At 46.7% G+C, this 22654-nt stretch overlaps 2 protein-coding genes across 4 annotated transcripts in view; one reads left to right on the top strand and one right to left on the bottom strand.

The window, feature by feature from the left end:
- phf21b (PHD finger protein 21B) overlaps positions 1–9782 on the top strand; it is a 95553-nt gene extending 85771 nt beyond the window's left edge. Inside the window, exons 4-14 of one of the 2 annotated variants that reach the window (XM_030720060.1) lie at positions 506–598; positions 1468–1788; positions 2483–2611; positions 2713–2764; positions 3150–3226; positions 3308–3362; positions 3762–3784; positions 4379–4537; positions 4625–4691; positions 4770–4873; positions 6538–9782. In XM_030720060.1, coding sequence (XP_030575920.1) covers positions 506–598; positions 1468–1788; positions 2483–2611; positions 2713–2764; positions 3150–3226; positions 3308–3362; positions 3762–3784; positions 4379–4537; positions 4625–4691; positions 4770–4873; positions 6538–6801 — 1344 coding nt within the window. In that variant the 3' untranslated portion in view covers positions 6802–9782. Of the gene's footprint in view, positions 1–505; positions 599–1467; positions 1789–2482; positions 2612–2712; positions 2765–3149; positions 3227–3307; positions 3363–3761; positions 3785–4378; positions 4538–4624; positions 4692–4766; positions 4874–6537 lie in introns of both variants that reach the window. The other variant, XM_030720059.1, reaches the window with a different exon arrangement.
- Positions 9783–12853: 3071 nt separating this feature from the next.
- Positions 12854–22594, bottom strand: LOC115773363 (rho GTPase-activating protein 8). Of its 2 annotated transcripts, none has more exons than XM_030720062.1 (13): positions 22509–22594; positions 22186–22233; positions 18705–18830; positions 18531–18618; positions 18320–18451; positions 16838–16924; positions 16649–16747; positions 16465–16575; positions 16310–16383; positions 15846–15923; positions 15407–15535; positions 15220–15323; positions 12854–13502 (listed from the first exon to the last, which is right to left on the bottom strand). In XM_030720062.1, exons 2-13 carry the CDS (start codon positions 22223–22225, stop codon positions 13305–13307), a joined length of 1266 nt encoding a protein of 421 aa, XP_030575922.1. In that variant the 5' UTR covers positions 22226–22233; positions 22509–22594; the 3' UTR covers positions 12854–13304. The 2 variants fall into 2 exon arrangements, with proteins under 2 accessions (XP_030575922.1, XP_030575921.1); XM_030720061.1 differs by having other exon boundaries at positions 22186–22230; positions 22509–22587.
- Positions 22595–22654: the final 60 nt, after the last annotated feature.

The following is a 22654-nucleotide window of genomic DNA, read 5'->3' as shown; positions in this document are numbered from 1 at the left end:
GCTGCTCTCAGCAGCAGCGATTTGAACAGGAAACGTCCTCGTTAGTCTGCCGTGACTTTTTTCTTTTATTTATTTACTGCCTGGCAACAGGAAAAACTCTGAGAGACTTCCTGTGGAGGGTTTCTCCTAATGAACCTGACGAGAGCGCCCTCACAGGTGATTCAAAGCACCGGTAATGTCATCCAGTTTCACCTGGCGGACACCTGACGGCGAGTGAAGGGCGGAGCTTCTCATTACGGCCCGGCCTGCTGCTCTGAGTCAGATCGCTGCTGCGGTGAAAATCTGCTCTCAGGTTCAGGCTTCAGGAGTTTAATGAAACTCTAGAGTGTGGTTCAGAGACCTTCTGCTGATCTTCTGAGGGTAGATGTTTGGACCCGTCGTCCTGCTGCCGGATGAAGAGTCACCAGCTTCCCTTTAAAAACAGCTTGTTGGTTCCAGCTTCTGAAATGTGAGAGTTTCCTTGTCTGTGTATTAAAGTTTCCTTCCTGCTGTGTTTGTGTTTCAGATGCTGGGAACTCTCACTGCTGTGCCCATCAAGGTGCCTCAAGTCAGCTCCCTGCACCGGCTGGCAGGACAAGCAGCCACTGTGCTACCTCAGGTAAATCCCTCTGCCGGGACCGTCCTCTTTAGTCTAGCTCCACACCGGTGTTCGTGTGCCAGAGCGCCGAGCTGGATCCTGAAGTGCAGCTTCACGAGCAGGAAAAGCAGCTGATTTAAGCTGAAAGCCCCAAAATAATGAAATCAGAGTTTTTGCTGAGCAGAGACAAAAACACTTCTTCATGTTTCATCTGTGTGGAGAACGCAAAGATCTTCTTCTTCTGCTGTTTTTTTAGTTATTAAAAGGTTCAGTTTCAGTGACTCTGCTTCACAAACTGTGAAAACATGGACAGAGTCAGTAAATACAAGACTGCCGAGGAAGAGGAGGAGGAATATAGGAAGGACAAGAGGAAGAGGAAAAGATGACTGGAGGATGGAGATGGAGGAGGAGGAGGAAGAGTTTTTGAGAAGTTGGATTTTGTCTCTTTTTACAATAAAACATTAGAATCTGATGAATTCAGTAGTATTTTATTTTGAAGGTGTTTCTCAGGAACTTCACGTGGAAATGAAGCACTTTGATCATGTCTTATTGTGAAGAGCCTGAAACCCGCAGCGTCCAGCAGGGGGCAGCAGAAACCAGCGCAGCTCCACACAGTTCACCTTTATGCTTCAGTTTGAGTCTGGCTGAAAGGACGTGATGAGAATTTATGAACTGAATTCAGACATTTCTGTGAGTGTGTCCAAAACCGAAAGCTTCACAGTTTAAACCTCTGAGACACCTGCATCATCATCATCAGCAGCAGCAGCAGCATCATGATGCCTTCTCTGTGGGTCAGAGTGAAGCAGCTCAGTCTTGTTGAATTGTCTGAATGCTTTTCAGGAGAAGTTGTGTGTTTGTTGTTAAAGTTTCCCTCCTGCTGTCCCCTTCAGGTCAGGCCAAAGACCCAGATCCCCGACAGCCTTCCCCACAGTCCCTGCCAGGAGCTGCAGCCTCTCAGCCTGCAGAGGGCCACCGCCGTGGTCAGTCCGAAGAGCCAGGGCCCCACCCTGCCCACCGCCAACAGCACCTTGAGCCCCGACCACCAGCCCAACAGCCAGAGCGACGCCTCGCCGCCCTCGGCCCCGTCGGGGGGCCCCGACTCCAACGGCCCCGCCCAGCATGCCTCTGCGGGGCCCGGCGTGGCCTACGCCATCATCGCTGCCTCCCCCGCCACCGGCAACGGGGTGTCCACTGTCAGTGAGGCCGTCAAGGTGCGAAAAAATAACAGAAACCACCTGAGTAATAATAACTAGAACACTGTACTTCCTGGGAAACTGCAGTATGATTACTGACAGCTGCTAGTTTTAAAAACACGGCCGTGTTTGAGCCTTTAAATCCTCTGAGTAGCACCTGCTTATACTCAGCCATTTGTTAGCTCGTGTTAGCGCCCCCTGGTGGCAGTTTTATTCCCAGCCTGAGTCAGATTAAAGCTCTAAACTGAGACTGACGCTGATTTCAGATCATCCAGTTTATTCAACATGTTTCATGATTCATATCCAAATCTGTTCATCAGGTCAGCATTTTAAACTGATAACAGTATGAATCTGATTATTAAACCACCATTAAATATTAATGCTGTAATGGATCCTGCAGTATATAACAGGATCTCACACACAGCAGCAGTGTGTTCTCAGAGGACAAAAATAACCCTGAGCTCTGACTGCAGGCAGCGAGCGTGTCCTGAGAGACCAGGTTCAGGGCCAACGTGCTCGATGTCACATGACTGAAAAGAAGAAACCCAGAGCCCTCAGTGAGGTCACCGATGGGTGTCAGGGTTGGATAATACTGCAAAACTTTATTTATAAAGGACAGTGTCACAGTGAGGTCATAAGAATACAAAGTTGTGGGTCAAAGTTCAGAGCCTGAAAGTCACCTTATGATGATGTCACCTGTTTGTGTTTCCAGGTGATCATCATCCAGCCGCAGGCCCCCAGCAGCACCGAGGGCTCCCCGGGGATCCAGGCAGAGCTGCCGTCACAGGAGGCCCCGCCCACCTCCAAATCCCCGTCCCAGAAGAAAGACGAGGACCCCGAGGTGAGTTACTCTTCATCATCATCATCAGCAGTTAAACTGACCTGTAATCCTGAGCAGCCGAGCTTCATCCTCACCATCGTCTCCGCTCTCGTCTCTTCTAGAAAATCGCCTTCATGGTCGCCCTCGGCCTCGTCACCACTGAGCACCTGGAAGGTGAGTTTCCACCTGCGCTTCACCTGCTCCGAGGTAACAGAGTACTTTTACTCGAGTACAAACCCGATCGACTGCAGTGTCTTCATCTCACAGCTGCTCCTCATCTGAGCGTTCATCACAAAGATTCTTAATAAAGAATCCGATAGAGTCCAATAAAAACACAGCATCTGATTAGATGTTCAGCTTCTGCGGCACAAGGAGGGAAATTAAAGTTAAGAGTTGATTATTAATAATTCAAAAATCTGAATGATTCTGAAGTTTTTACACTGGCCACTTTATTAGGTACAGCCTTTCAGCCACTCTCGAGTGGCTTCACCATCAGGTGAAGTACGAGCAGCAGGAGGCGACGGAGCTTTTAAAGCATTTGTGTTGTTGTTGTGAACAGAAATCCAGACGAAGAGGCAGGAGAGGAAGAGGAGAAGCACGGCCAACCCGGCCTACAGCGGCCTGTTCGAGCCCGAGGTCAGAAAACTCAAAGTGTTTGATGTCAGGGAATAAATGAAGGCTGTGTTTGTGCTCATGTCCGTCCTCGTTTCTCTGCAGCGTAAACGCCTGGCCTCACATTACCTGAACAGCTCGCTCTTCCTGTCAGCACGAGGTAAAAAGCAGCTCCGCGTCCTCCACCTGCATCCGCTCACAGTTACAGCTTCAAACACTCCAAACACCAAGTCAGGTTTTTACTTGAACTGTGACCTTTAACCCCATGGACTGTTTCACTGCTCCTGAACTCTGGGAGGCTTTAAAGCATCAAATCTTTAGACATTCCTGGCCTCCTCAGGGTGACCCCTGACCTGCTAACAGCTTCACATGCTTTCACACAGGAAGTAACACCTGCTGAGGCTCAGGTCATTTTGAAAGTAATCTGATTGGTAGATCTTTACTTGGAGGTGTCACAGGTTACTAACCCTGCTGAGATGTTGAGCTTTAACTTAATGTCCTGCACGGCTTCTCCTCTAACCTGCCACTAACCTCTGCTCTGCTTCCATCCACATGCTAGACTCTGAGGATTTCTGCTGGAAGGTAGGTCACATGACTGATGATGTCATGCCTCTGTTACCTGTGTTTGTGCTTTTGGATGAATCTGAGGGACTGTGCACGATTCACAGTTTAAAATAATCCATCTTCATACTGCAGTTAGTCGGATCGGTAGATAAACCGTGTTTCAGCTCTTCCGATCAAAGTTTTCAGAAACTTTTGGTTGAGTTTTGATTTGAAGGATCAGCCCGTCTCTTTAAGATCCGCCTCCCTAAATCCCACTTTTCACTGTCGCCATCTTGGCTTTTTCAAACCGCGGGACACTGCCTGATGATACGTTAGTAGCTTGTCAATCACAGGTAGCCCCGCCCTGCTTCCTGCTCCTCTGTGACTCTGATGGGCCCATCGTTTCCAAAGTGAATGTCATATTTTATTCCCTAAGACCTGAAGCAGCGACTGAGACCACACACTCATCAGGATGGTGTTCACGGAGTCACAGATCAGCTGAACAGAAGGCTCTTTTTGGAGTCGCCCCCTAGTGGACACCAGGAAGAATGCAGAGCCTAAAGCAGAGCAGGGACTGTCTCTGCTGAGCCGTGGGTCGGCCTGCACTGATGGATGGTTTTCATGTTCTAACAGCAGGACTTGGAGCATGATGACCACTGCGCTGTATGTAAGGAGGATGGCGAGCTGCAGCAATGCCACAACTGCCCCCGAGCCTTTCACCCCAACTGCCTCCACCCACCACTTAAAACCCCACCCAGAGGCCCCTGGTACTGCCCCAAGTGCCAGAAGAAGGTATGAGACCTCTCACAGCTTCAGGAGGTTTTGGTGTTCATCGTGTGCTTCTAACTGACAGCATCGATCTGATCTTTTGGCCTCCAGGTTCTGAACAAGGAGAACATGTCGTGGCCACAGAACTTTGTTCAGTCGTACGTCACACACAAGACGGGTAAGAAAGGCCGCGTGTGGTCCCGTTTGTCAGAGCTGCTGCTGGTTCGTGCACTGATGGGTGTTTGTGTGTCAGCAGTGAGGCAGGAGGAGAAGCGACGGCTGCTGAGGAGAAACACCGAGCTGAAGAAAGAGTGCGCGCACCTGGAGGAGGAAGACAAGAAGCTCAACAAGACACTCAAAGTGAGAACACACACGAACACGCAGGAGCAAAAGTACCCCAGACTTTGTGTTGTTTTCCCAGCATTTTTGATCCCTCATAACTTCATAAGTACAGCAGACATCCACATCAGGGTTCTAGCCAGAAAAAAATTTCAGCCTGGTGCATGTGTGTTGGGGGTGGGGCTAATTAGCATTAGCTTGCTAATGCTAAATGCTAAACGCCGTGCCAGCTTGCTAATTCGGTGACAGTGAACAGTAGAGTAATATTACGTATGCAATATTCTGTGATAATGGTTGGTCCTACAGGTCATTGAAGGCACCTGAATCTGATTGGACCATGTGACCTGATGACAATGGGGAGTGTGGATCCCCTCTGAAAATAAGATGCACGTTTACCTGCAGCCTTGTGAGTCCATGAAGCCAAGAAACAAGACAAGCTCCTGGGATTTTATGTTTAAGCCCCAAAGTGTCCTTTGACCTCCTTTCTCCTCTACTTCCCCCTCGGTTTCACACTGGTCGCATTTTGCTCGCAAATCAAGCGTGAACAGGACCGTCGAGATCACGCGTGCACATTGTGAATGAAACTGGCCGTGCTCGGTGGTAGACTGCCAGTTGCAGTGAAATAATAGTGTAGCGATCTAGGCAGAGGAAAAAAATCAGTCTGGTATCGGTGACAGGGTGGAGTGTGTGGAGTGCGCGCTCTCTTGCTAATTGCCGTTATAGAACAGTCCAGATAGCGAACCGGTGAAATTCTCAGCCCGATGCAAGATGACCTCAGCATGGCGCAGCGCCGGGCGATCCACCGCTGGCTAGAACCCTGAGCACGAACATTCAGAGCTCAAAAATACAATTTTGTTCTGCTGAATAAGAACAGCTTTAGTCTTTGGATTGTGACCCTTGCAGTGGGTGTAAACCTGTTTGGTTGCAGTTTTTTAAAATTTGTTTTTCAGCTCTGAAACTTTCACGTGGACGTCTGCTGTACTTATGAAGCTATGAGGGACCAAAAGTGCTGGAAATATAGCAAATATAATTCGAGGGATGTAACTCAGAAAACATTCAGTTCATTTTTATTTACAGCACTAATTCACAACAACAGTCGCCTCATGGTGCTTTACACTGGAAAGCCCCACCAATCAGACGACCCCCTATGGTGACAGTAGGAAGGAAAAACTCCCTCTTAACAGGAAGAGGCTCAGGGAGGAGCCGGTGGGGAGTGAGGGGAAAGAGACTTTCTTTTCCTTTGACATGTGAAACATGAGCAGATTTCGCCCACATCTGTTATGTGTAGTTATTTTTGAGGCATTACTAAAATTATATGAGAGTGCAGTTTACATTTAAGTTAAAAACAGGCGTGGACAGACGACACCAACACTGTCCAGTCTTCTGTAGATGATCTCTCCAGGACTCTAACAGGAACATGAGAGAGCTGAAGGTGATGGCACTTTCAAGTGTTTTTCCCTTTTTAGACTTTGTGTAAAAGCTTCGCCTGCACTGGTTGACTGACTTTCACCAACAGGACCAAACCCCAAAAGTTAATTTGTTACACTCTGTTTTAAAGCTACAGGTATCAGGTTCCTTTGGCAGACATGTCTGTGATCTTCTCCAGATGAGTGAGCAGGTTATAGCTCACATGCTAATACCAGGTGTGAAGGTGTACCTGTTATACCTGTTTCATGTTCCTGCAGCAATGCATGGACCTGCGGGAGCGCCTGCTGGGGCAGCAGAGAGACACTCAGGCGTCGCTCGACCGCCTCAAAACTCTCATCAGGTTGATCCAACGCGACCAGCTCATCCAGGTCACCATGACGACCACCGCCACCATCGCCACCTCGCTGCTCTCCCAGTCCTGGATCAAATCCACCAGCACCGCCACCATCACCCCCACCCCCCCGGGCCCCTCGGCCACGCCCCTGCAGACAAGCCACAGCCAGGACGACGTCAACAACTAGCCCCGCCCACCAGAGCGCCGAGTTTTTCCATGGAGGGCAGCGGTGATGATTTCTTTAGTGTGAAAAATATCGATGAAGAGCCTCTATCCTCCACGCAATTCAAGTATTTTTTAAAACCCAACACCTACAGTGCTTACGAGATTTCTTTTTTTAAGTTCTTTTTCTATTTATTAACATTCTTGGCCTTAATGTATTTATTACAAAAAGTTCGATTACAGCGCGGCGGCGGGAACGCGCGGCCCAGAAGATATTTCCCTTTTTTAAGCGCAGGTCTGATTCTCGTCCTGCGTATAGAGAGAGAGAACAGTAGAGTTAGCGTAGAGTCAGGATGGATGGAAGTGGACGGACTGTACAGCGATATATCCGAGTAGATGTTTGTTCTCATTCTCTTATGAACAATGTTTTTGCCATAATGATTCAGGAAAATGTTTTCATCGTGTATGTGAACGCATACGAGCCTTCAAACAAAAGCAGAGAATAACTTTTTTCAGTATTAATAGAGTTAAAGTCAAAGAAAAAAAGTATTTAAGATTAAACTACAGAAATTAGCATTTCTAGTGGAGATTTTAGTATTTTCATGCTGATGCCTGTTGAAAAATGTAAGTTTGGAGTATTCAAGGGGATCACTGTACATATGTTGTATTATTATGATTATTGTTATTATCATCATCGCAGGGTTTTTCTTTTTTCGGTTTCAAACTTTACTGGAGTCACATGTCTGAAACGGAGACGAGTCCCCGCTCGTTTATAACATCCGCTTCCTGTTCGACAGCAGAGCCAGAGAAACGTGCCAAACGTGCATTTATTCAGATTAATTTACTATTTAAAATGATAGTAAACAGGAAATCAGCAGGATTGTGAAAATAGCCATTAAATCTTTAAATCAGTTTTTGTAATTAAAGCATCAAAACTGCTCTAAAAGCTCTACATATGAGAAAAACTGCATAAAAACTGATTAGCTCCGCATTCATTTATTTGATTAAAATACCATGATGAACTTTTTCAGAGCAGCTTGTGCTCCAACAGAAGCGTCACTGTAAACGATGGATTCATGTAGGAAACGTCAGGTAAAAACCAGTAGACACGATGGAAACTTGGTTATAAATGATGTAACGTGCTAACCAGACACTTTATTTCACACAACAAGCTTTCAGAGCAGCTGCAGTCAAGAACAACCAAAACTAAATGCTTGCTAGTTAGCTACACGGACACATTATTCAGGTCTTCAAAACTTTTTGATGCGCCTTACGCTCCAACGTTGGGTAAAAACCAGCTACACTAGTGATGAGTCGGTCGCGAACGATCCAGCTCTAAGAGCCGGCTCCTGATAGTGAGCCTGAGGAGCTGTCTGGGAGCCAAAAGAGCCGGCTCTCTGAAAAGAGCCGAACTCCCCATCACTACACAAATACAAGATTGGCTGAAGTGCTAAACCAGCCAACCCGAAGACATTTTCAGAGCCACTTACACTCCAACATTTGGTAAAAACTAGCAGATCAGCTGTAAATGAAGCTAACCTGAATAAAAGTAGACAAGGTTTATGTAGGAGCACAAATGCTCAGCTCCAGTGAAACCAGCTAACACAAAGACAAACTGGGCCATGTGTCATTCATTCCCAACATATTCTGCATTATGTTCAGTTAAAGTGTATATGCCCATACTGATAGAAGCAGCAGCTACTTTCAGCTGCACCCTGATTCATGAGGGGCCGCCACAGCAGGCAGCTCCATGTTTGAATTGGCAGATTTCTACTCCTGATGCAACCCTAATGGGATTTGTGTTGCCTTCAGGGATCAAACCGGGGATCTTTCACTTGTTGTTAGGCGAGTCTGTAAACCTCTGCGCCACAGAGCCACATACCAACTGATAATATCAGCCATTAATTAAACGATCAAAACATCACTGACTCTCAAATCAGTTCCAACTCCAAATTCCAGATTTCATGGTCCCGTTAGACCGCAGGACCTGCAGGTGTACTAAAAAGCTCATTCAGGCTGTCCATGAATGAACCGTAAACAGCGTTTACCTGATTCTCACTCTGCTGTCACAGGAAGTGATTGGTTAAATGGGCGGGGACCGCCGTGTTCGTTCACAGCTGCACTTGAACACGCCGACGTTCGGTCAATGTGACGCATCGTTCAGCCCCCTCCCCCCTTTAACCAGTATAGGAAATATGCCAAAAACGTTTCGTTGTTTTTGTACTGGGATCAATCCGCTTTTATCAGTAATGTGCTTTTTTCTTCTCCCTGCCTGTTTTTATATTTTTCGCTTTTTTTTTTTACTCGTGTTTTTCGAACAGCGACGAGCCTGTTAATCCGACAGATGAACACTGCCTCAAGTACAAATCGTTTGAAATCCAGGGTTTCCGTCTTTGTTGCGTCATTTTATAAACATGTCGATCAGAAATGGGACCGCTCTGTCAAACTGACGGCGGGCCGGGACGCCGCCGTCGGTCCATTTGTCTCGCTAGTCTTCCTGCTGGTCCAGAGAGGTTCCATTTGAGTGTTACAGACTTGGATTTAATCAATTTTTTTATATGTTTATCATGCAGCTCTCAGCTTCCTGTCGATGCACAAATACGAACAAATGGTCGGAATAATTCAGAAGTAAAAAAAAGGCTTTATCAGGAGGACAGGAAGGAAAACATGAACACATGATTTTATTTTATCCGAGTCATATCAAGTCACCTGTCTTTGGTCTCAAGTATCCAAAATACCGAAGAGATCCTTAATGTTGGAGAAACATCATCTGCACAAAAGATTTTTAAAAAAGCGAGCGACTCTGAATGAAAGCAACGATGAGCAATATGCCGCCAAAATGGTTCCAATGTGACGTCACCCCGAAAACACGACCAAAGGCCTCAGTCGGCCTCTGATCGTGCTCAGATTAAGACACAAAGGTGGCCATGGTAACACGACAGCCTGAACTTTCCCAACTTAAGAATTAAAGTTTGGGAAACGATCGGATGCTTTGAAGCTGAGACCTGAAGTCAGAGCGTCTGTGCACCTTCACATCCACGAAGAAAACCGACACAAACACAAAGAAAAACGAAATCTTAATCAAATAAACCAACAACACCGGGGCTTAAAGGAACACCTGAATGATCTCAATCCACAGTGCGTTTATTCTTCTTCTTTGGTAAAATTTCATTTCGGCTGAAAACGGCAAACAAATTCATTTTTATGGAGTTGTGCGACTCAAGAGTCAAAATATAAAAAAAACAGAATTATAAAGAAAATACTTAAACTGCTGAAAGTATAAAGAAGATAACGTCCTCATCTTCAGCCTCTACCTGGGGAAGAAAAGCAGTTTGGTCATGAAGGTGTGCAGACGTCGGAGACTTCAGTCAGAAGCAAACAGCTCAGCTGATGGAGGAATCCAAAATTCTGACGAACGTCACTCAGCACCAAGATTTTCTGCGTCCATTGTTCCCTCCATCACCAAACAAGTAGTTTTTCAAAATAAGAGCAGTGTCAGATTACGGAGCCTGGAAGGAGACTGGGAATAAAATTTCAGTAAATTTGTGCCTCAGAGCACTGAGTTCTAAATCAAGAGCTCAGATTAGTGAATCCAGGTGCAAATCTTTAACAATCTGGAGAAATAAAATAAAAGCAGCAGGATTCGTTCTGAATTTAAGAAGTGTGGCGATGAGACACATCAGTGCAGCTGAGTGCCTAATAAAGACCTGGTTTCAGACCGTTCAAAATAAAACAGTTCAGTGTTGGACTTTAATTATGATTAAAGGAGCCTAAAGTTGTTAAAGTACCCAACATCAGTTCAAGAACCTGAAACAGTAAAACAAGCTAGACAGTTTTCTCAGCACCAGTTTGTTTTCTGCCAATGTGGACACATCGCTCATAAATACGATTCAGGAGTTTTTACTTTTTTAATTTCTCTGCATTTTGAAGCCACCACAAATCATCATCTTCTGGATCCAGAAGTTGGATGATAATGTTGACTTCAAAGTTCATTATCAGTCTCCATCACAGAGAGAGATACCTGCTAATCAGTGCTCAGCAACATCCAAATAAAAATGAAGAGGTCCAGTTCAGGGACTCCAGTTATCTGAGGAGAAGCCTAGCAGACAGCTAGCAGCTACAGCCACCTGTGTCACCATCCACCTGTCAGTCAGAGAGGCCACGCCCCTAATAATGTAAACTTTAAACAGGTGCATTATAGAAACATCCTCCCCCCTGTAAACACGTTTATTTAACATGGGAGTCTGTGGGGACTGACTCACTGCAGCTCCTCTGCAGGACTGCAGAGGAGCTGCAGCTTCATTTTCAGCCCCACGGGTTGATGCTCTGTGGCGCTCCCTCCAGTTTTACAGCACCTGAACAACTTGCTGCTGGTTGGTTCAGAACAATGAAACTCTTCCTGGCTCTGAATCTGAGACAAACCTTTTACTCGACTCGCCTTCAGCAAAGACTAAAACCATCAGATTAAATCTCTGAGGGTGATGTGAATGTGCCATGTGATGCATATCGAGTGGGGAAAAATGAAACCAGATGGAAACCATATCAGCGCTCCGTGCCACGTCCATGCTCCGCCCCTTTAAAACAAACCAACCTGTCCCTGCGAGCGAACCTCTTCATCCGTTTCTAGAAATCCTCTCCGGGAGAAACTGTGCAGTGCTTAAACAGATCTATTTTAATACACGAGTCGACATTTGAACAAAAACATTTTTATATTCTTTTATGGAGGAGCAAAACGAGAAAACAGAACATTGGATTTTCTATTGTTTGCCAGTTCTGCATTCTGACTTCTCGCTTCGGTGTATTATTTTAGCCACGAGGAGGCGGCGACGGCGACACGAGGGTGTTTAGATGGAAGTGAAGTGTGTGTTGGCTGTGGAAGTAGTTTTCTTTGTCATTGATAAGGGGACTGTCCAGTGGATAGTGTGTATAGGAAAGTGTTTGTCTTAAATATGCCAATGTAGTTTTTCTTCTTTATGATGCATTAAAAAGACGATTGATGGAAGGTGGTAAACGGTTAAAGAGTAGTCTCACCTTTTTGTACCAAGTTCTTACAAAAAAATTTAATCATTAATAAACAAAATTCAAGAATAAAAAGGACTCGACTTTGTCTTCTTCTCAGCAGCTTCCCCACGATCAGTTTACCCGTCCACAAGCCCCACACTTTTATTTTGAAAGTTCAGTCACCCCCACCCCTCGGGTTTCTTATCTGCTGGCTTGCTGAACAGGTGCTTTCTTGGTGGAAGCTCATCTGTGACGGACTGCAGCTCCTGATGACAGGCGCCAGGTCTCAGACCAGAGGTGGAGTTCATGGTGAACACCAGCTGAAATGATGAGGAGCACGCTCCTGGTGCTGGCAGCAGGAGTAAAGTTTCTCCTAAGAATCTGGATTTCTTACTGATGCTCATCACATAAATACTTCAGAGGAACGGTGAGATCTGATTGGTCAGCAGGCGATGATTTCATACATGTGTACCTGTGATCTGGATCCTGGTTCTGGGCAGAAATGAACCACCTTCATAACTAAGAAGTTACCTCTGTACAGGTTTCGATTACAGCCGCAGACTCACCAGCAGTCATGAAATTCTGGTCAGCTTGAAACAGAAGCTGATGAATTTTAGGTAAGTGATGAAATCACAGAGCACGCTCAGTCTGAGTGCTCACAGATCTTCCAGGTAGAACTCTGAAACGGTCCAGAGGAGCCTCACGGTCCTGAAAGTGAGATCAGCTGAATTTAAATCAGCTTCAGCCTTTTATGGACCTGTTCTCAGAACCTCGTGTGCATACAGACAGACAGAAGATGGACATAGGCGTCATCGCTGACGTCGGTTTGTTAAAGCCTGAAGATGAGCGAGGGAGGAGCTGACTGTACACCTGCGTGCTCATTGGCTAATGAAGGAACACACCTGGATAACCAGATTTACTGAAACCGGACTTGGTGCCGCTGACCCGGCGCTCTGCGTCTCCTAACCTCGCAGTAAAGCTGTGAATGGCGCTCCACGAGTCAAACGCACCATGAAAGAAAACAAAAAGGAAAGATGAACCTGCCTAATTTATCACAGCTTTTTATTAACGTTCATTTACATAAGTTACATCTGTGAGCCAGAACATCTTCTATCAGGTCTTTACTGTAACTTCAATAGAAAAACTTCTGTTTGTGCAAATCGTAGTAAAAGTGATGAAGATGATGCTCTCTGAGGGTTTAAGGTTATTACAAAAACACGGACTGAGAAAAAAAAACTAAACTTGTTATAAATCTGCACTCTGAGATGACAAGCAAAATATCACAAATATAAAAACAAATTCCTGCGTCTTGTCCAATCAGAGTGGCTCCAGTGTTGTTACTGCATTAAAGAAGAGACACTTAAACAGGAAGTATAAATAAAACCTGTACCATCACCATCAGCCTGAGGACAAACTCTGAGTCCAATCATGAAGATTTGTCCTCAGTCAGTTTGTCAGAATTTCACCTCACAGATTTTTGACCTTTTAAAAATGATAAAGATAAAAAGAGTCCGCTGCAGACGTCCTTCAGGGCATCACCTGTGCAGGTGGGTGGCGGGAGCCGAACACGGTGTGGAAGTGCTCGATGAGGATCTCTGTGAAGATGTTGATAGGGGTCAGAGCGGACAGGGAGATGGAACCGTGACGAGGCCAGACCAGGTTCACGCCGAAAACGCACGCCAAGTTAGACGGTGACATTTTGTTGATGATGCTCTCCTGAGACACCTGAGAGGGATGCCACAGCACAGGTGAGAGAGAGAGAAAAAACATTAATAAAGCAGGAAGTTCTGCTGCTTTCAGTATTTTCATTCACTGTTGAATGTGAGCTCTGTGAGGAGGGCAGTGTTGTAATCTTCAGTTGGACCTAATGGTGGCAGTGTCTCACTGTTAGAATCTCACACACTGATACAGAAACGAGTCAGCTTGTTTTTTATCACAAGAAGCTGCAGATAAAATAATGTCCATCCATTTTCTTTCACATATCCACTTCAGGGTCGCAGGGGGCTGGAGCCTATCCCAACTGCCTTAGGGCGAGAGGAGGGGTACACCTGGACAGTGCTAACCACTGCGCTGCTCCATAAAATAATGTTTCTAAGATTTGTGGGGCCGAGAACAAGAATTTCAGTTTTATCTGAATTTAGAAGCAGGAAATTAGAGGTCATCCAGGCCTTAATGTCTTTAAGACATTCCTGCAGTTTAACTCATTGATGTGTGTCATCTGGCTTCATTGATAGGTAAAGCTGAGTATCATCTGCATAACAATGAAAATTGATGCAGTGCTTTCTAATAATACTGCCTAAGGGAAGCATGTATAATGTAAATAAAATTGGTCCTAGCACAGAACCCTGTGGAACTCCATAATTAACCTTAGTGTGTGAAGAAGACTCCCCATTTACATGAACAAATTGGAGTCTATGAGATAAATATGATTCAAACCACTGCAGTGCAGTACCTTTAATACCTATAGTATGCTCTAATCTCTGTAATAAAATGTTATGGTCAACAGTATCAAAAGCTGCACTGAGGTCCAACAGGACAAGCACAGAGATGAGTCCACTGTCAGAGGCTGTAAGAAGATCATTTGTAACCTTCACTAATGCTGTTTCTGTACTGTGATGAATTCTGAAACCTGACTGAAACTCTTCAAATAAACCGTTCCTCTGCAGATGATCAGTTAGCTGTTTTACAACTACTCTTTCAAGAATCTTTGAGAGAAAAGGAAGGTTGGAGATTGGCCTATAATTAGCTAAGACAGCTGGGTCAGTGATGGCTTTTTAAGTAGAGGTTTAATTACAGCCACCTTGAAGGTCTGTGGTACATAGCCAACTAATAAAGACTGATTGATCATTTTTAAGATTGAAGCATCAATAATTGGAAAGACTTCTTTGAACAGTCTAGTAGGAATGGGATCTAACAAACATGTTGCTGGTTTGGAGGAAGTAACTATTGAAGTTAACTCTGAAAGATCAAATGGAGCAAAAGAGTCAAAACAAATACCAGCAGTGCTGAAAGCAGCTGAACATGAAGAATAATCTTTGAGATGGTTATGAATAATTTTTTCTCTAATGTGAGGAAAACTATTGAAGAGATAATCTAGCTCACTTATTTGTTTCATTTTATTTTTTATCTATATAGCTGTGTATATCTGTATATCTGTATATCTCTGGAATGGTGTAGTGGTAACATCACTGTCTTTGGAGCAGGAGGTCAGGGGATCGAATCCCAACCAGGACTATGGCAACTAGAGATTGACACAAATGCTATGGCAAGGGGGAGCCAGGATGACGGGTGGGGGGTGTTATTTCATCATCCTCACACACAGATTGAATTTTGTAGAGTTTATACATTCCACATAGTTGACACACACTAGGAAAAATAAATGACTCCTCATTGTCTGAAAATGTGTTTAATGTGTCAGAAAATCTCTATGTGACTCACTCACCTGGTGCAGGAAGCACAGCAGGTATTTCGCCACAATGAAATTATGTTCAGGAAGACTCTCCATGATCTGTTTACACCGGCTCACCCTCAGGCTGCTCTCCACATCTGCAACCAATCAGAAGTCACTTTAATCACCCTAGTGCACACCCTCCTCCTCTCTGGGATAAAGGTGAGCATGCGGGACTCACGGAGGAGCTCCTGGACCTGGTTGTAGACTCTGAAGGTGAGCAGCGGCTCAGGAAGCTCCCTGAGAAACGTCTTCAGGATCACAGCAGGAACGTGAACATCGCCGATCTGCTCAAAGCTCACTGGCTTCCCTGGACGAGTGTTAAATAACTTTATTTAATTTAAAAAAAATAAAGATAACTTTATTTATTTTTTTTAAAAAAAGCATAAGTTTGTTTGACTTGAAGCAACCAGTAAATGGCTGCTCTGGGATCAGAAACTTTGCATTTATAATAAACATTTCTCACAGTAAACTTGATATTTGGGATTTTGGGGCTTCACTGCACTCTGCAGGTATTTAATGCACCGCTGACCTGAAGGACAACTTCCTGTTTTTTTCCTGATGAAACAAACGAATTGATCTGAGAGACCCCCCCCCCCCCCCCCCCCCCCCCAGCTCACCCAGGTTGTAGAGTTTCTGAACTTCCTTGATGAGCTGAACACGAGCTGAACGCCTGAAGAGCCCCTCGGTCCTCAGCCCTGAAACACACGACGCATTCACTGGCATCAGGTGAAGATGGCTTTTTGCCATAATAGCAATTTAACCACAACTTCTTCCCCTCACCTACAAGGTCTTAAATAATCAGGCCCCATCTTATCTCAAAGACCTCATAGTCCCATATCACCCCAACAGAGCACTTCACTCTCAGACTGCTGGCTTACTTGTGGTTCCTAGGATACTTAAGAGTAGAATGGGAGGCAGAGCCTTCAGCTTTCAGGCCCCTCTTCTGTGGAACCAGCTCCCAGCTTGGATTCAGGAGACAGACACCCTCTCTATTTTTAAGATTAGGCTTAAAACTTTCCTTTATGATCAAGCTTATAGTTAGGGCTGGATCAGGTGACCCTGAACTGAGATGAGTCCTCACCTTTGTCCTTCAGGTAGGTGACAGTCTGGGCAATCACAGGTGGGATGATGGCCTCTCGGTTCTTCTCTCTGATGCTGTCAGGAAACACGTTTAATTGGTTAACTGACTGATAACGAGCAGGTTTAAAGGTTCAGAAGGATCTCCGTGACACTCACTAATGCAGACTGACGCCAAACTGCTGAGTGGGCAGGGGGGGGCGTGGTGGGGGTGTTTTCACCGAGGGAGGGGGTCCTCCCTTCTGAGCCGCTCGCAGCTCCTCATCGTGTCTGCAGAAAGACGACAAACGCAGTGAGGAACCCAGCGAGGGGCCAGCGGGCGTCTGAGCTGAGGAGCACCAACCTGAGCACATCTGGAGGGATGAAGAACTGCTTGTAGTTCAGGTGATCCTGAAGCTCAGCCAGGTAATTCACATACGTCAGCTTCTTCCCAAACTTGTGACTGCAAAGAGAACAGGAGAAGAAGAAAAAGCTGCATCATGACTGAGAGCAGCTGGAGGACTTCGATGCAGAGCCTCGGGTGTGTCCGTACCTGATCAGAGGTTTGAAAATGTTCCAGACGATTCGAATGAAGTTTGTCGGATGGACGACATACAGAGCCTTCAGGTTCTTCTTGTACCTGAAACACACATGAAGCCTCTGAGAGTGGAGGAACATCTGATAACCACACACAGTAACCACGCTGAAGGTCTGAACTTCTGTCAGCCATCGGAGGGCTTCCTTCCTTCCAGGTCACGCTGCTAAAGATGAACCAAACAAACCAGGTGCTGACTGCTGGTTCCCGCAGCAGGAAACTCTGGAATCTCCAACAGACTTGGAGGAGAAAAAATGGTTCCTATCTGGGAAAGCAGTGCTGAGTGGGCCTGAGAAACCTCTGTGGGTAAAGTCAGAGGACTGCTGTGATTGGCCCGGAGAAGAAAAGCTCGGTCTCCCCAGCAGGAGCTTTGTTCAGGTTTGGTTTCAGTTTATAAAATAAAACATTTTATTTATTTGAAACAGAATTGGTATCTCTGCATCACCTGCACAGGTGCATCCATTTATCCATCAGCTGTGAAACATGAATATTCAGATAAAGACTATAAAACACATTTCTAACCACAGTCACTGTGATCCGTATCCCGGCCTGGTTCAGCGCCAGAGCGACAAGAGACCATCGACTGTCAGCGAAGTTCATCCATCGGCGATGCAGGCAGAGGTCCCGAGTTAGAAAACTACACTGGAGCGTTACCTAGGTAACCAAAGTCTGGAATATCGACCGCGCTTCGGGCCCGGCAGGCGGTTGGCAGCGTTACCGCTGTGGTGGAAACCAGAGGTCACGCACAGGTCAAATATCCAGATGTCAGCTGTAGATTATTAAATACAAGTTTTAGCAGCTAACGGCACACAGTGACCCCCGTGACCCCCACCAGGAGGTGGTCAGACCGTCGGAGCATCCAGCCGCTCAAACCCTGATGGTTTGCTGCGTTTGGATCCCGGGTCACTGTGAGGTCACTGTGAGGTCACAGAGTTGGATAGTTGCTGTGATGGAACTGTAGATGTCGTCTTATCTGATTTTACTGCATTTATTTTGATTTCAGATGATACGTTAGATTCTTTGTGTCCATATTCTGATTCATAGCGTACATATTATTTTAACGCAGTTTGCATTACTCTCTTGTACAATGCCAGCTTTAATATAACTCCTCTTTACCTAAATTTTTATATTTGATCTATTTTTGTTTCTATATGTAAAGTTTTGCACTGGCTGAGATCAGCTCTGACTGAAGGCAGCAGGTAAAGTTGGAGATTTCAGCACCAACGGCTCCACAAAGATCCTCTGAGCAGGATCCACTGCTGTGGATCGACTGTGGAGGTCCTGAAGGCGTTCCTGCTGGTTCCTCTGACTGCTTCTAACTGACTGTGACATCACAGCGCTCACACTAACCCAGCGGGCTGGATCTGAGGTTCTGGGCTCTGAGCTGGAGCCGTTGGATTGGTCTGAATTAGGACTGCAGGAGAAACTGATGCGACCTACTTCCTGTCGAACTCGCTGTAAGCTTCTCGTAACCACTTCAGAGACGGCTTGTTGCTGCTCCTCAGACCGTAATGGAAGTAGACCAGGATGTAGTCCATCTCCACGTACTGGTCCAACGTGAACTTCAGGTACCTGCAGAAGGAGAACAATGTGAAAACCAACTCGGAGAAACTGAACCATCACTGACTGGTCAGATATGATGCGGACGCACTCTAGCAGGCGGTGGTGGTTCAGCTGGTGCGACGGCGGCAGGCAGCAGCTGCTGAAGACGATCAGCTTCCTGCCGTAGTGGTCGTCTCCTGGAAGGAGCACAAAACCAGCGAGAACGTAAGCGGAGAAGTTAAAGGATCGCTCTAAACCGGCCGACTGAAGAGGCAGAGCTGACCTGAGACCTGGATGATGCCGTGTCGGGCCACATCGTAGTACGGGTGGGAGGGGTCGGGACTTAGCGCACTGATTGGAGGAGCCGAGGGAGCATCTGGGACACTCCTGTCTTCCTCTTCCTGCAGCTCTGTGAAAGGAAGGAACACCGATCAGCTCAAACTTGGAGTGAGCGATTAATCAAAGTGTTTGTTGCTGTCAGCCCTTCAGTGTGTGTGTGTGTGTGTGTGTGTGTGTGTGTGTGTGTTTGTGCGTCCGTGCTGTCCAATTACAAACTTCTGCATGTGTCACATGACTCCGCCCCGTCCAGTCTGCATCATGAAGGGAAACTCCAACATCGAGCTGACTGCACACCTCGTACCAAAGAAGAAAGCTGTGCCGGTCGTTTGGACACATTTTGGCTTTAATAAACACCTGGAGCACAACCACATTCCCAAAAATATCCCAGCTTTAATATCCGAGCATATCTACAGTCCAAAGCCTGGCAGGCAGCTGTGAGGGCAAAGATCGTAATAATGATGGTTCACTGATCGGAATCACAGTGAAGTGTTTGTGAGGTCGGATCTCAGACGATGCAGAAGTCCAGATCCATCAGGAGAGGAGCTTCCACATTTAGATCCTTCACAATAAAAGCCTGCAGATGCAGCTTATGTTTGAGATTAGAAAAATCACTGCTCACTGACCAATCAGATCTCTGGAAAATAGTGCCACCATTCCCATTTGTAGCTTTTCTTTTTTTTAAGTTCGGCGTTCCCAGTACACACAGACCAGTGACCCTAAAATATCACCAAACTGCTTTAAAGAGGTCAAAGTTCAGTCTGAGGACATTCACGTTTGATGAGCGACTGATTTATGAACCTGTCAGTGTTTCCACCTGCGGTGCAGCTCCTCAGCCTCACGCTGTCACACTTCAGCCCACAGCTGAAAATAAAACCGTGCTGTGAGGTTCTGTTCATCCACAGGAAGTCTGTGAAAAGCCAGACTGCAGTGTATGAACTCTTCTGTTAACGGTTCATCATTATGATCCACCGCTGAGGAGAAGCAACATTAAAAATCCTTCCCTGTTATTCGCTGGACTCGGCTCACGTGTTCGATACCCTGAGGTCTGAAACCAGAGAGCCGGAGCTTTCTGAAGGTCAGGCCAGACCGAACTGAGGTGCACGCAGCAGGAACTGGTGTCGGCTGATTGGTCAGATGCTACAAACTCCACCTCTTTCCTGCAAGTGCGCCCCGAGCATCGAAGCAGCACGTTAACGTAAGGGTCATTCCACCTCAGTTCATCAAAATATGAAACAAAACCCGTCACTGATGGGGATTTCCTCCCGCCATTAATGGAAATATAAAACAAATGTAGAAGACCAACAAGTCAGATGATGCTCAGCCAATCAGAAATCGGCCTCACAGACTACCCAATCAGGCTGCAGCCTGGAGCTGATGTTCCAACTGGATCTTTACCTGGAAGGTAAAGATCTGAGCTCAGGTGAGCTCAGACTGATGGATGATGGAGGAGCTGAGATCTGTGACAGCAGCTTTGGAGCTCTGCAGAAATCAGAGATCTGAACAGAACAAAGCAGCTAACAACACGTTCTCATCCAGCCTCAGGGTGACGTTCCCCAGATACAACACCATGGACCACATCCACACGACTTTCTGCTGATGTTCTATCCAACATGGAGCTGAGGTCCGAGGTTTCCATCCACCATCACAGACATGAATATGAGGGTAATCAGGGCTAAAGAGTATCTGTCCCCTGTGAGAGGCTCAGGTGGAGCCTCTGATGAACTCACACAGAATGAAACAAAAACTGTGATTACCCTCAGACCTTCTCATGTCTTCTAATGTTACAGTTTCTTCTGTGTGAAAACCAGGCGCTCTGCTGCAGCAGAGCTCTGCCTGTTTCTGATTGGTCAGCTGCTGCTAACTCTGCCTCTTTCACGTCACTCTGAGTCAGACAGGAAGCTGCTCCTTCTGACTTCATCAGGGTCTGTCGCTGCCTCCATGTTTTCTGTTACCTCAGAGGTCCCGACCCGCAGAGCTTCACAGAGAGGATCCAGAAACACTGACGTGTACCATGAAAGTTTTTACACATATCACTGATGAACAGTCCTAAATTCCAGCAGCACACTTCCGCCTGTTTCCCAAATAATTTCCTGAGCTTTCCAAAAACAGCAGTGATTATCAGAGGGGAGAGACTGGGTGGGAACTGGGGCTCTAATCTCTGCTCGGGATGTTTGTTCTGCAGCTCTGAGGGAAGTTTGCTCTAAACACAGCGAGGCTGATAAGAGACAGGAAATGATCTGAGTTCAGCCCAACGCACGAGGCTCCAAAGAATCAGAGCCGAGTTGAGCAGGGCGGGGTTTTCCCGGCTTTCCTGAGTACCTGCTGTAAGACTTCATCTGCAGGTTTGAGTGTGGAGGCTTCCTGTAAGTCCAGGCTGAGTCAGCAGCCTTTCCCAGGAGTTCAGCTGCAGAGGATTCCTCCACACTGACGGCCTCTGAACCGTCACAGCACTCACGACGTTCTCCGGGGTTCTACTTTCAGTGCTTCTACTGTTCTCTGTTCCACCAGAGACACAGCAGCTGAATCCTGATTAACCTGAGCAGCAAAACGTGAGAATAAAAGTACAAACATGAAGGCAGCAACAGCTCCAAGAACACAAAATAACACACTTTCCTGCTCTGCTCGGTGGGCTGGGACCACACGGAGAACACCTCTGATAATCACACAGGTGCTACAGGTGAGCAGGAACAAGTCAGAAAATGATCAGCAGATTCTTCTCTGAGATCAGCTGACCTATCACCAGAAACTCTTCATCACCATCATCATCATCATCCTCTCCAGCTGTTTATCACCTCTGCTCATGTGCAGCACGGGCCCACTGTGTCCCCGACAGCAAACACCTGAGCCCTGCTCAGGTATCAGTGATCCACACCGCAGCATGTGGGCGGATCATCTCAGACGCTCCCTGGGCTGAAGTTTGGTCCATTTTTGGCATCTTTTTCCTGTCACATGATGGCGTTTGTTTCTGAGACCCTCAACATGAACTTTCACTGAGATCAGCTGGCCCCCAGCCTGACTTCACCAACCTTCCAAACTTCACTGCTGCTCAGCTTCCATCCAAAGTTGTAGCGGAGAGCGTTTTGGTGCTTTAGAGATCATCCAGGCTTTACAGCCACAAACCTCCACGAGCTGCTCAGAGAAGGGTCCCATAATTCTCTCAGACTCTAACATCATGAAGGAGCTTCAGCAGCAGAGTCACTGTGGCCAGAACAGCTCCAACCACACACTGCTGTAACCCCATCACACACACACACACACACACACACACACACACACACACACACACACACACACACACACACACACACTCCGACAGCCTGAGCGAACCCTCCTGTTCAGTGTTTGCTGACGGAGGACATCCGGTACCTGCGAGCACACTTTACCGGAAAGCAGCTGGAAAACCTGAAAAACCGCTCCGGACTCACCGACTTCTGCCAGCTGCTCCAGATCAGCCGAGGAGCTCATCGCTGCTGCTGAAAGAGAGCAGAACAGGAGGAGAGACTGATCAGGGATCAGCACACACACACACACACACACACACACACACACACACACACACACACACACACACACTGAAACCTGCGTACAGCACACCTGAGCCGCTCACTAAAGCCGCGTTTACCTGCCGCGCGCCTTCTTTCCTGTTTATCAGCCGCACGCGTCTCACACGACCCCCCCCCCCCCCCCACACACACACACACACACTCCACCTGTACCGTGTGGGGGAGAGAAACGGTGAAACACTCACCTGAAGCCGCACAGGTGACGCTACCGTAACACAAACCGCCGCGTCCTCAGGTAACAAATGCATCCAAACTTCCTCCAACTACTACAGTCGGCCCGGCGCTCTGCGCATGCTCAGAACACAGGGTCCCCCCCCACAGCTCCTCTCAG

Source organism: Archocentrus centrarchus, chromosome 23 (genome assembly GCF_007364275.1).
Source record: "Archocentrus centrarchus isolate MPI-CPG fArcCen1 chromosome 23, fArcCen1, whole genome shotgun sequence".
Lineage (NCBI taxonomy): Eukaryota > Metazoa > Chordata > Actinopteri > Cichliformes > Cichlidae > Archocentrus > Archocentrus centrarchus.
The sequence above is the reverse complement of the archived record's forward strand: the minus strand, read 5'-3'. Positions and strand labels throughout refer to the sequence as shown.

What these genes read in the sequence shown, in the direction of transcription:
- LOC115773363 (XM_030720062.1), bottom strand. Translation starts at nt 22,225, where the DNA reads ATGAGCTCCTCGGCTGATCTGGAGCAGCTGGCAGAAGTCG. An exon ending in ATCCCTCCAGATGTGCTCAG is followed by an intron (nt 16,576 to 16,648) that starts GTTGGTGCTCCT and finishes GTCTTTCTGCAG; the next exon opens with ACACGATGAGGAGCTGCGAG. An exon ending in TTTGGCGTCAGTCTGCATTA is followed by an intron (nt 16,384 to 16,464) that starts GTGAGTGTCACG and finishes GTTTCCTGACAG; the next exon opens with CATCAGAGAGAAGAACCGAG.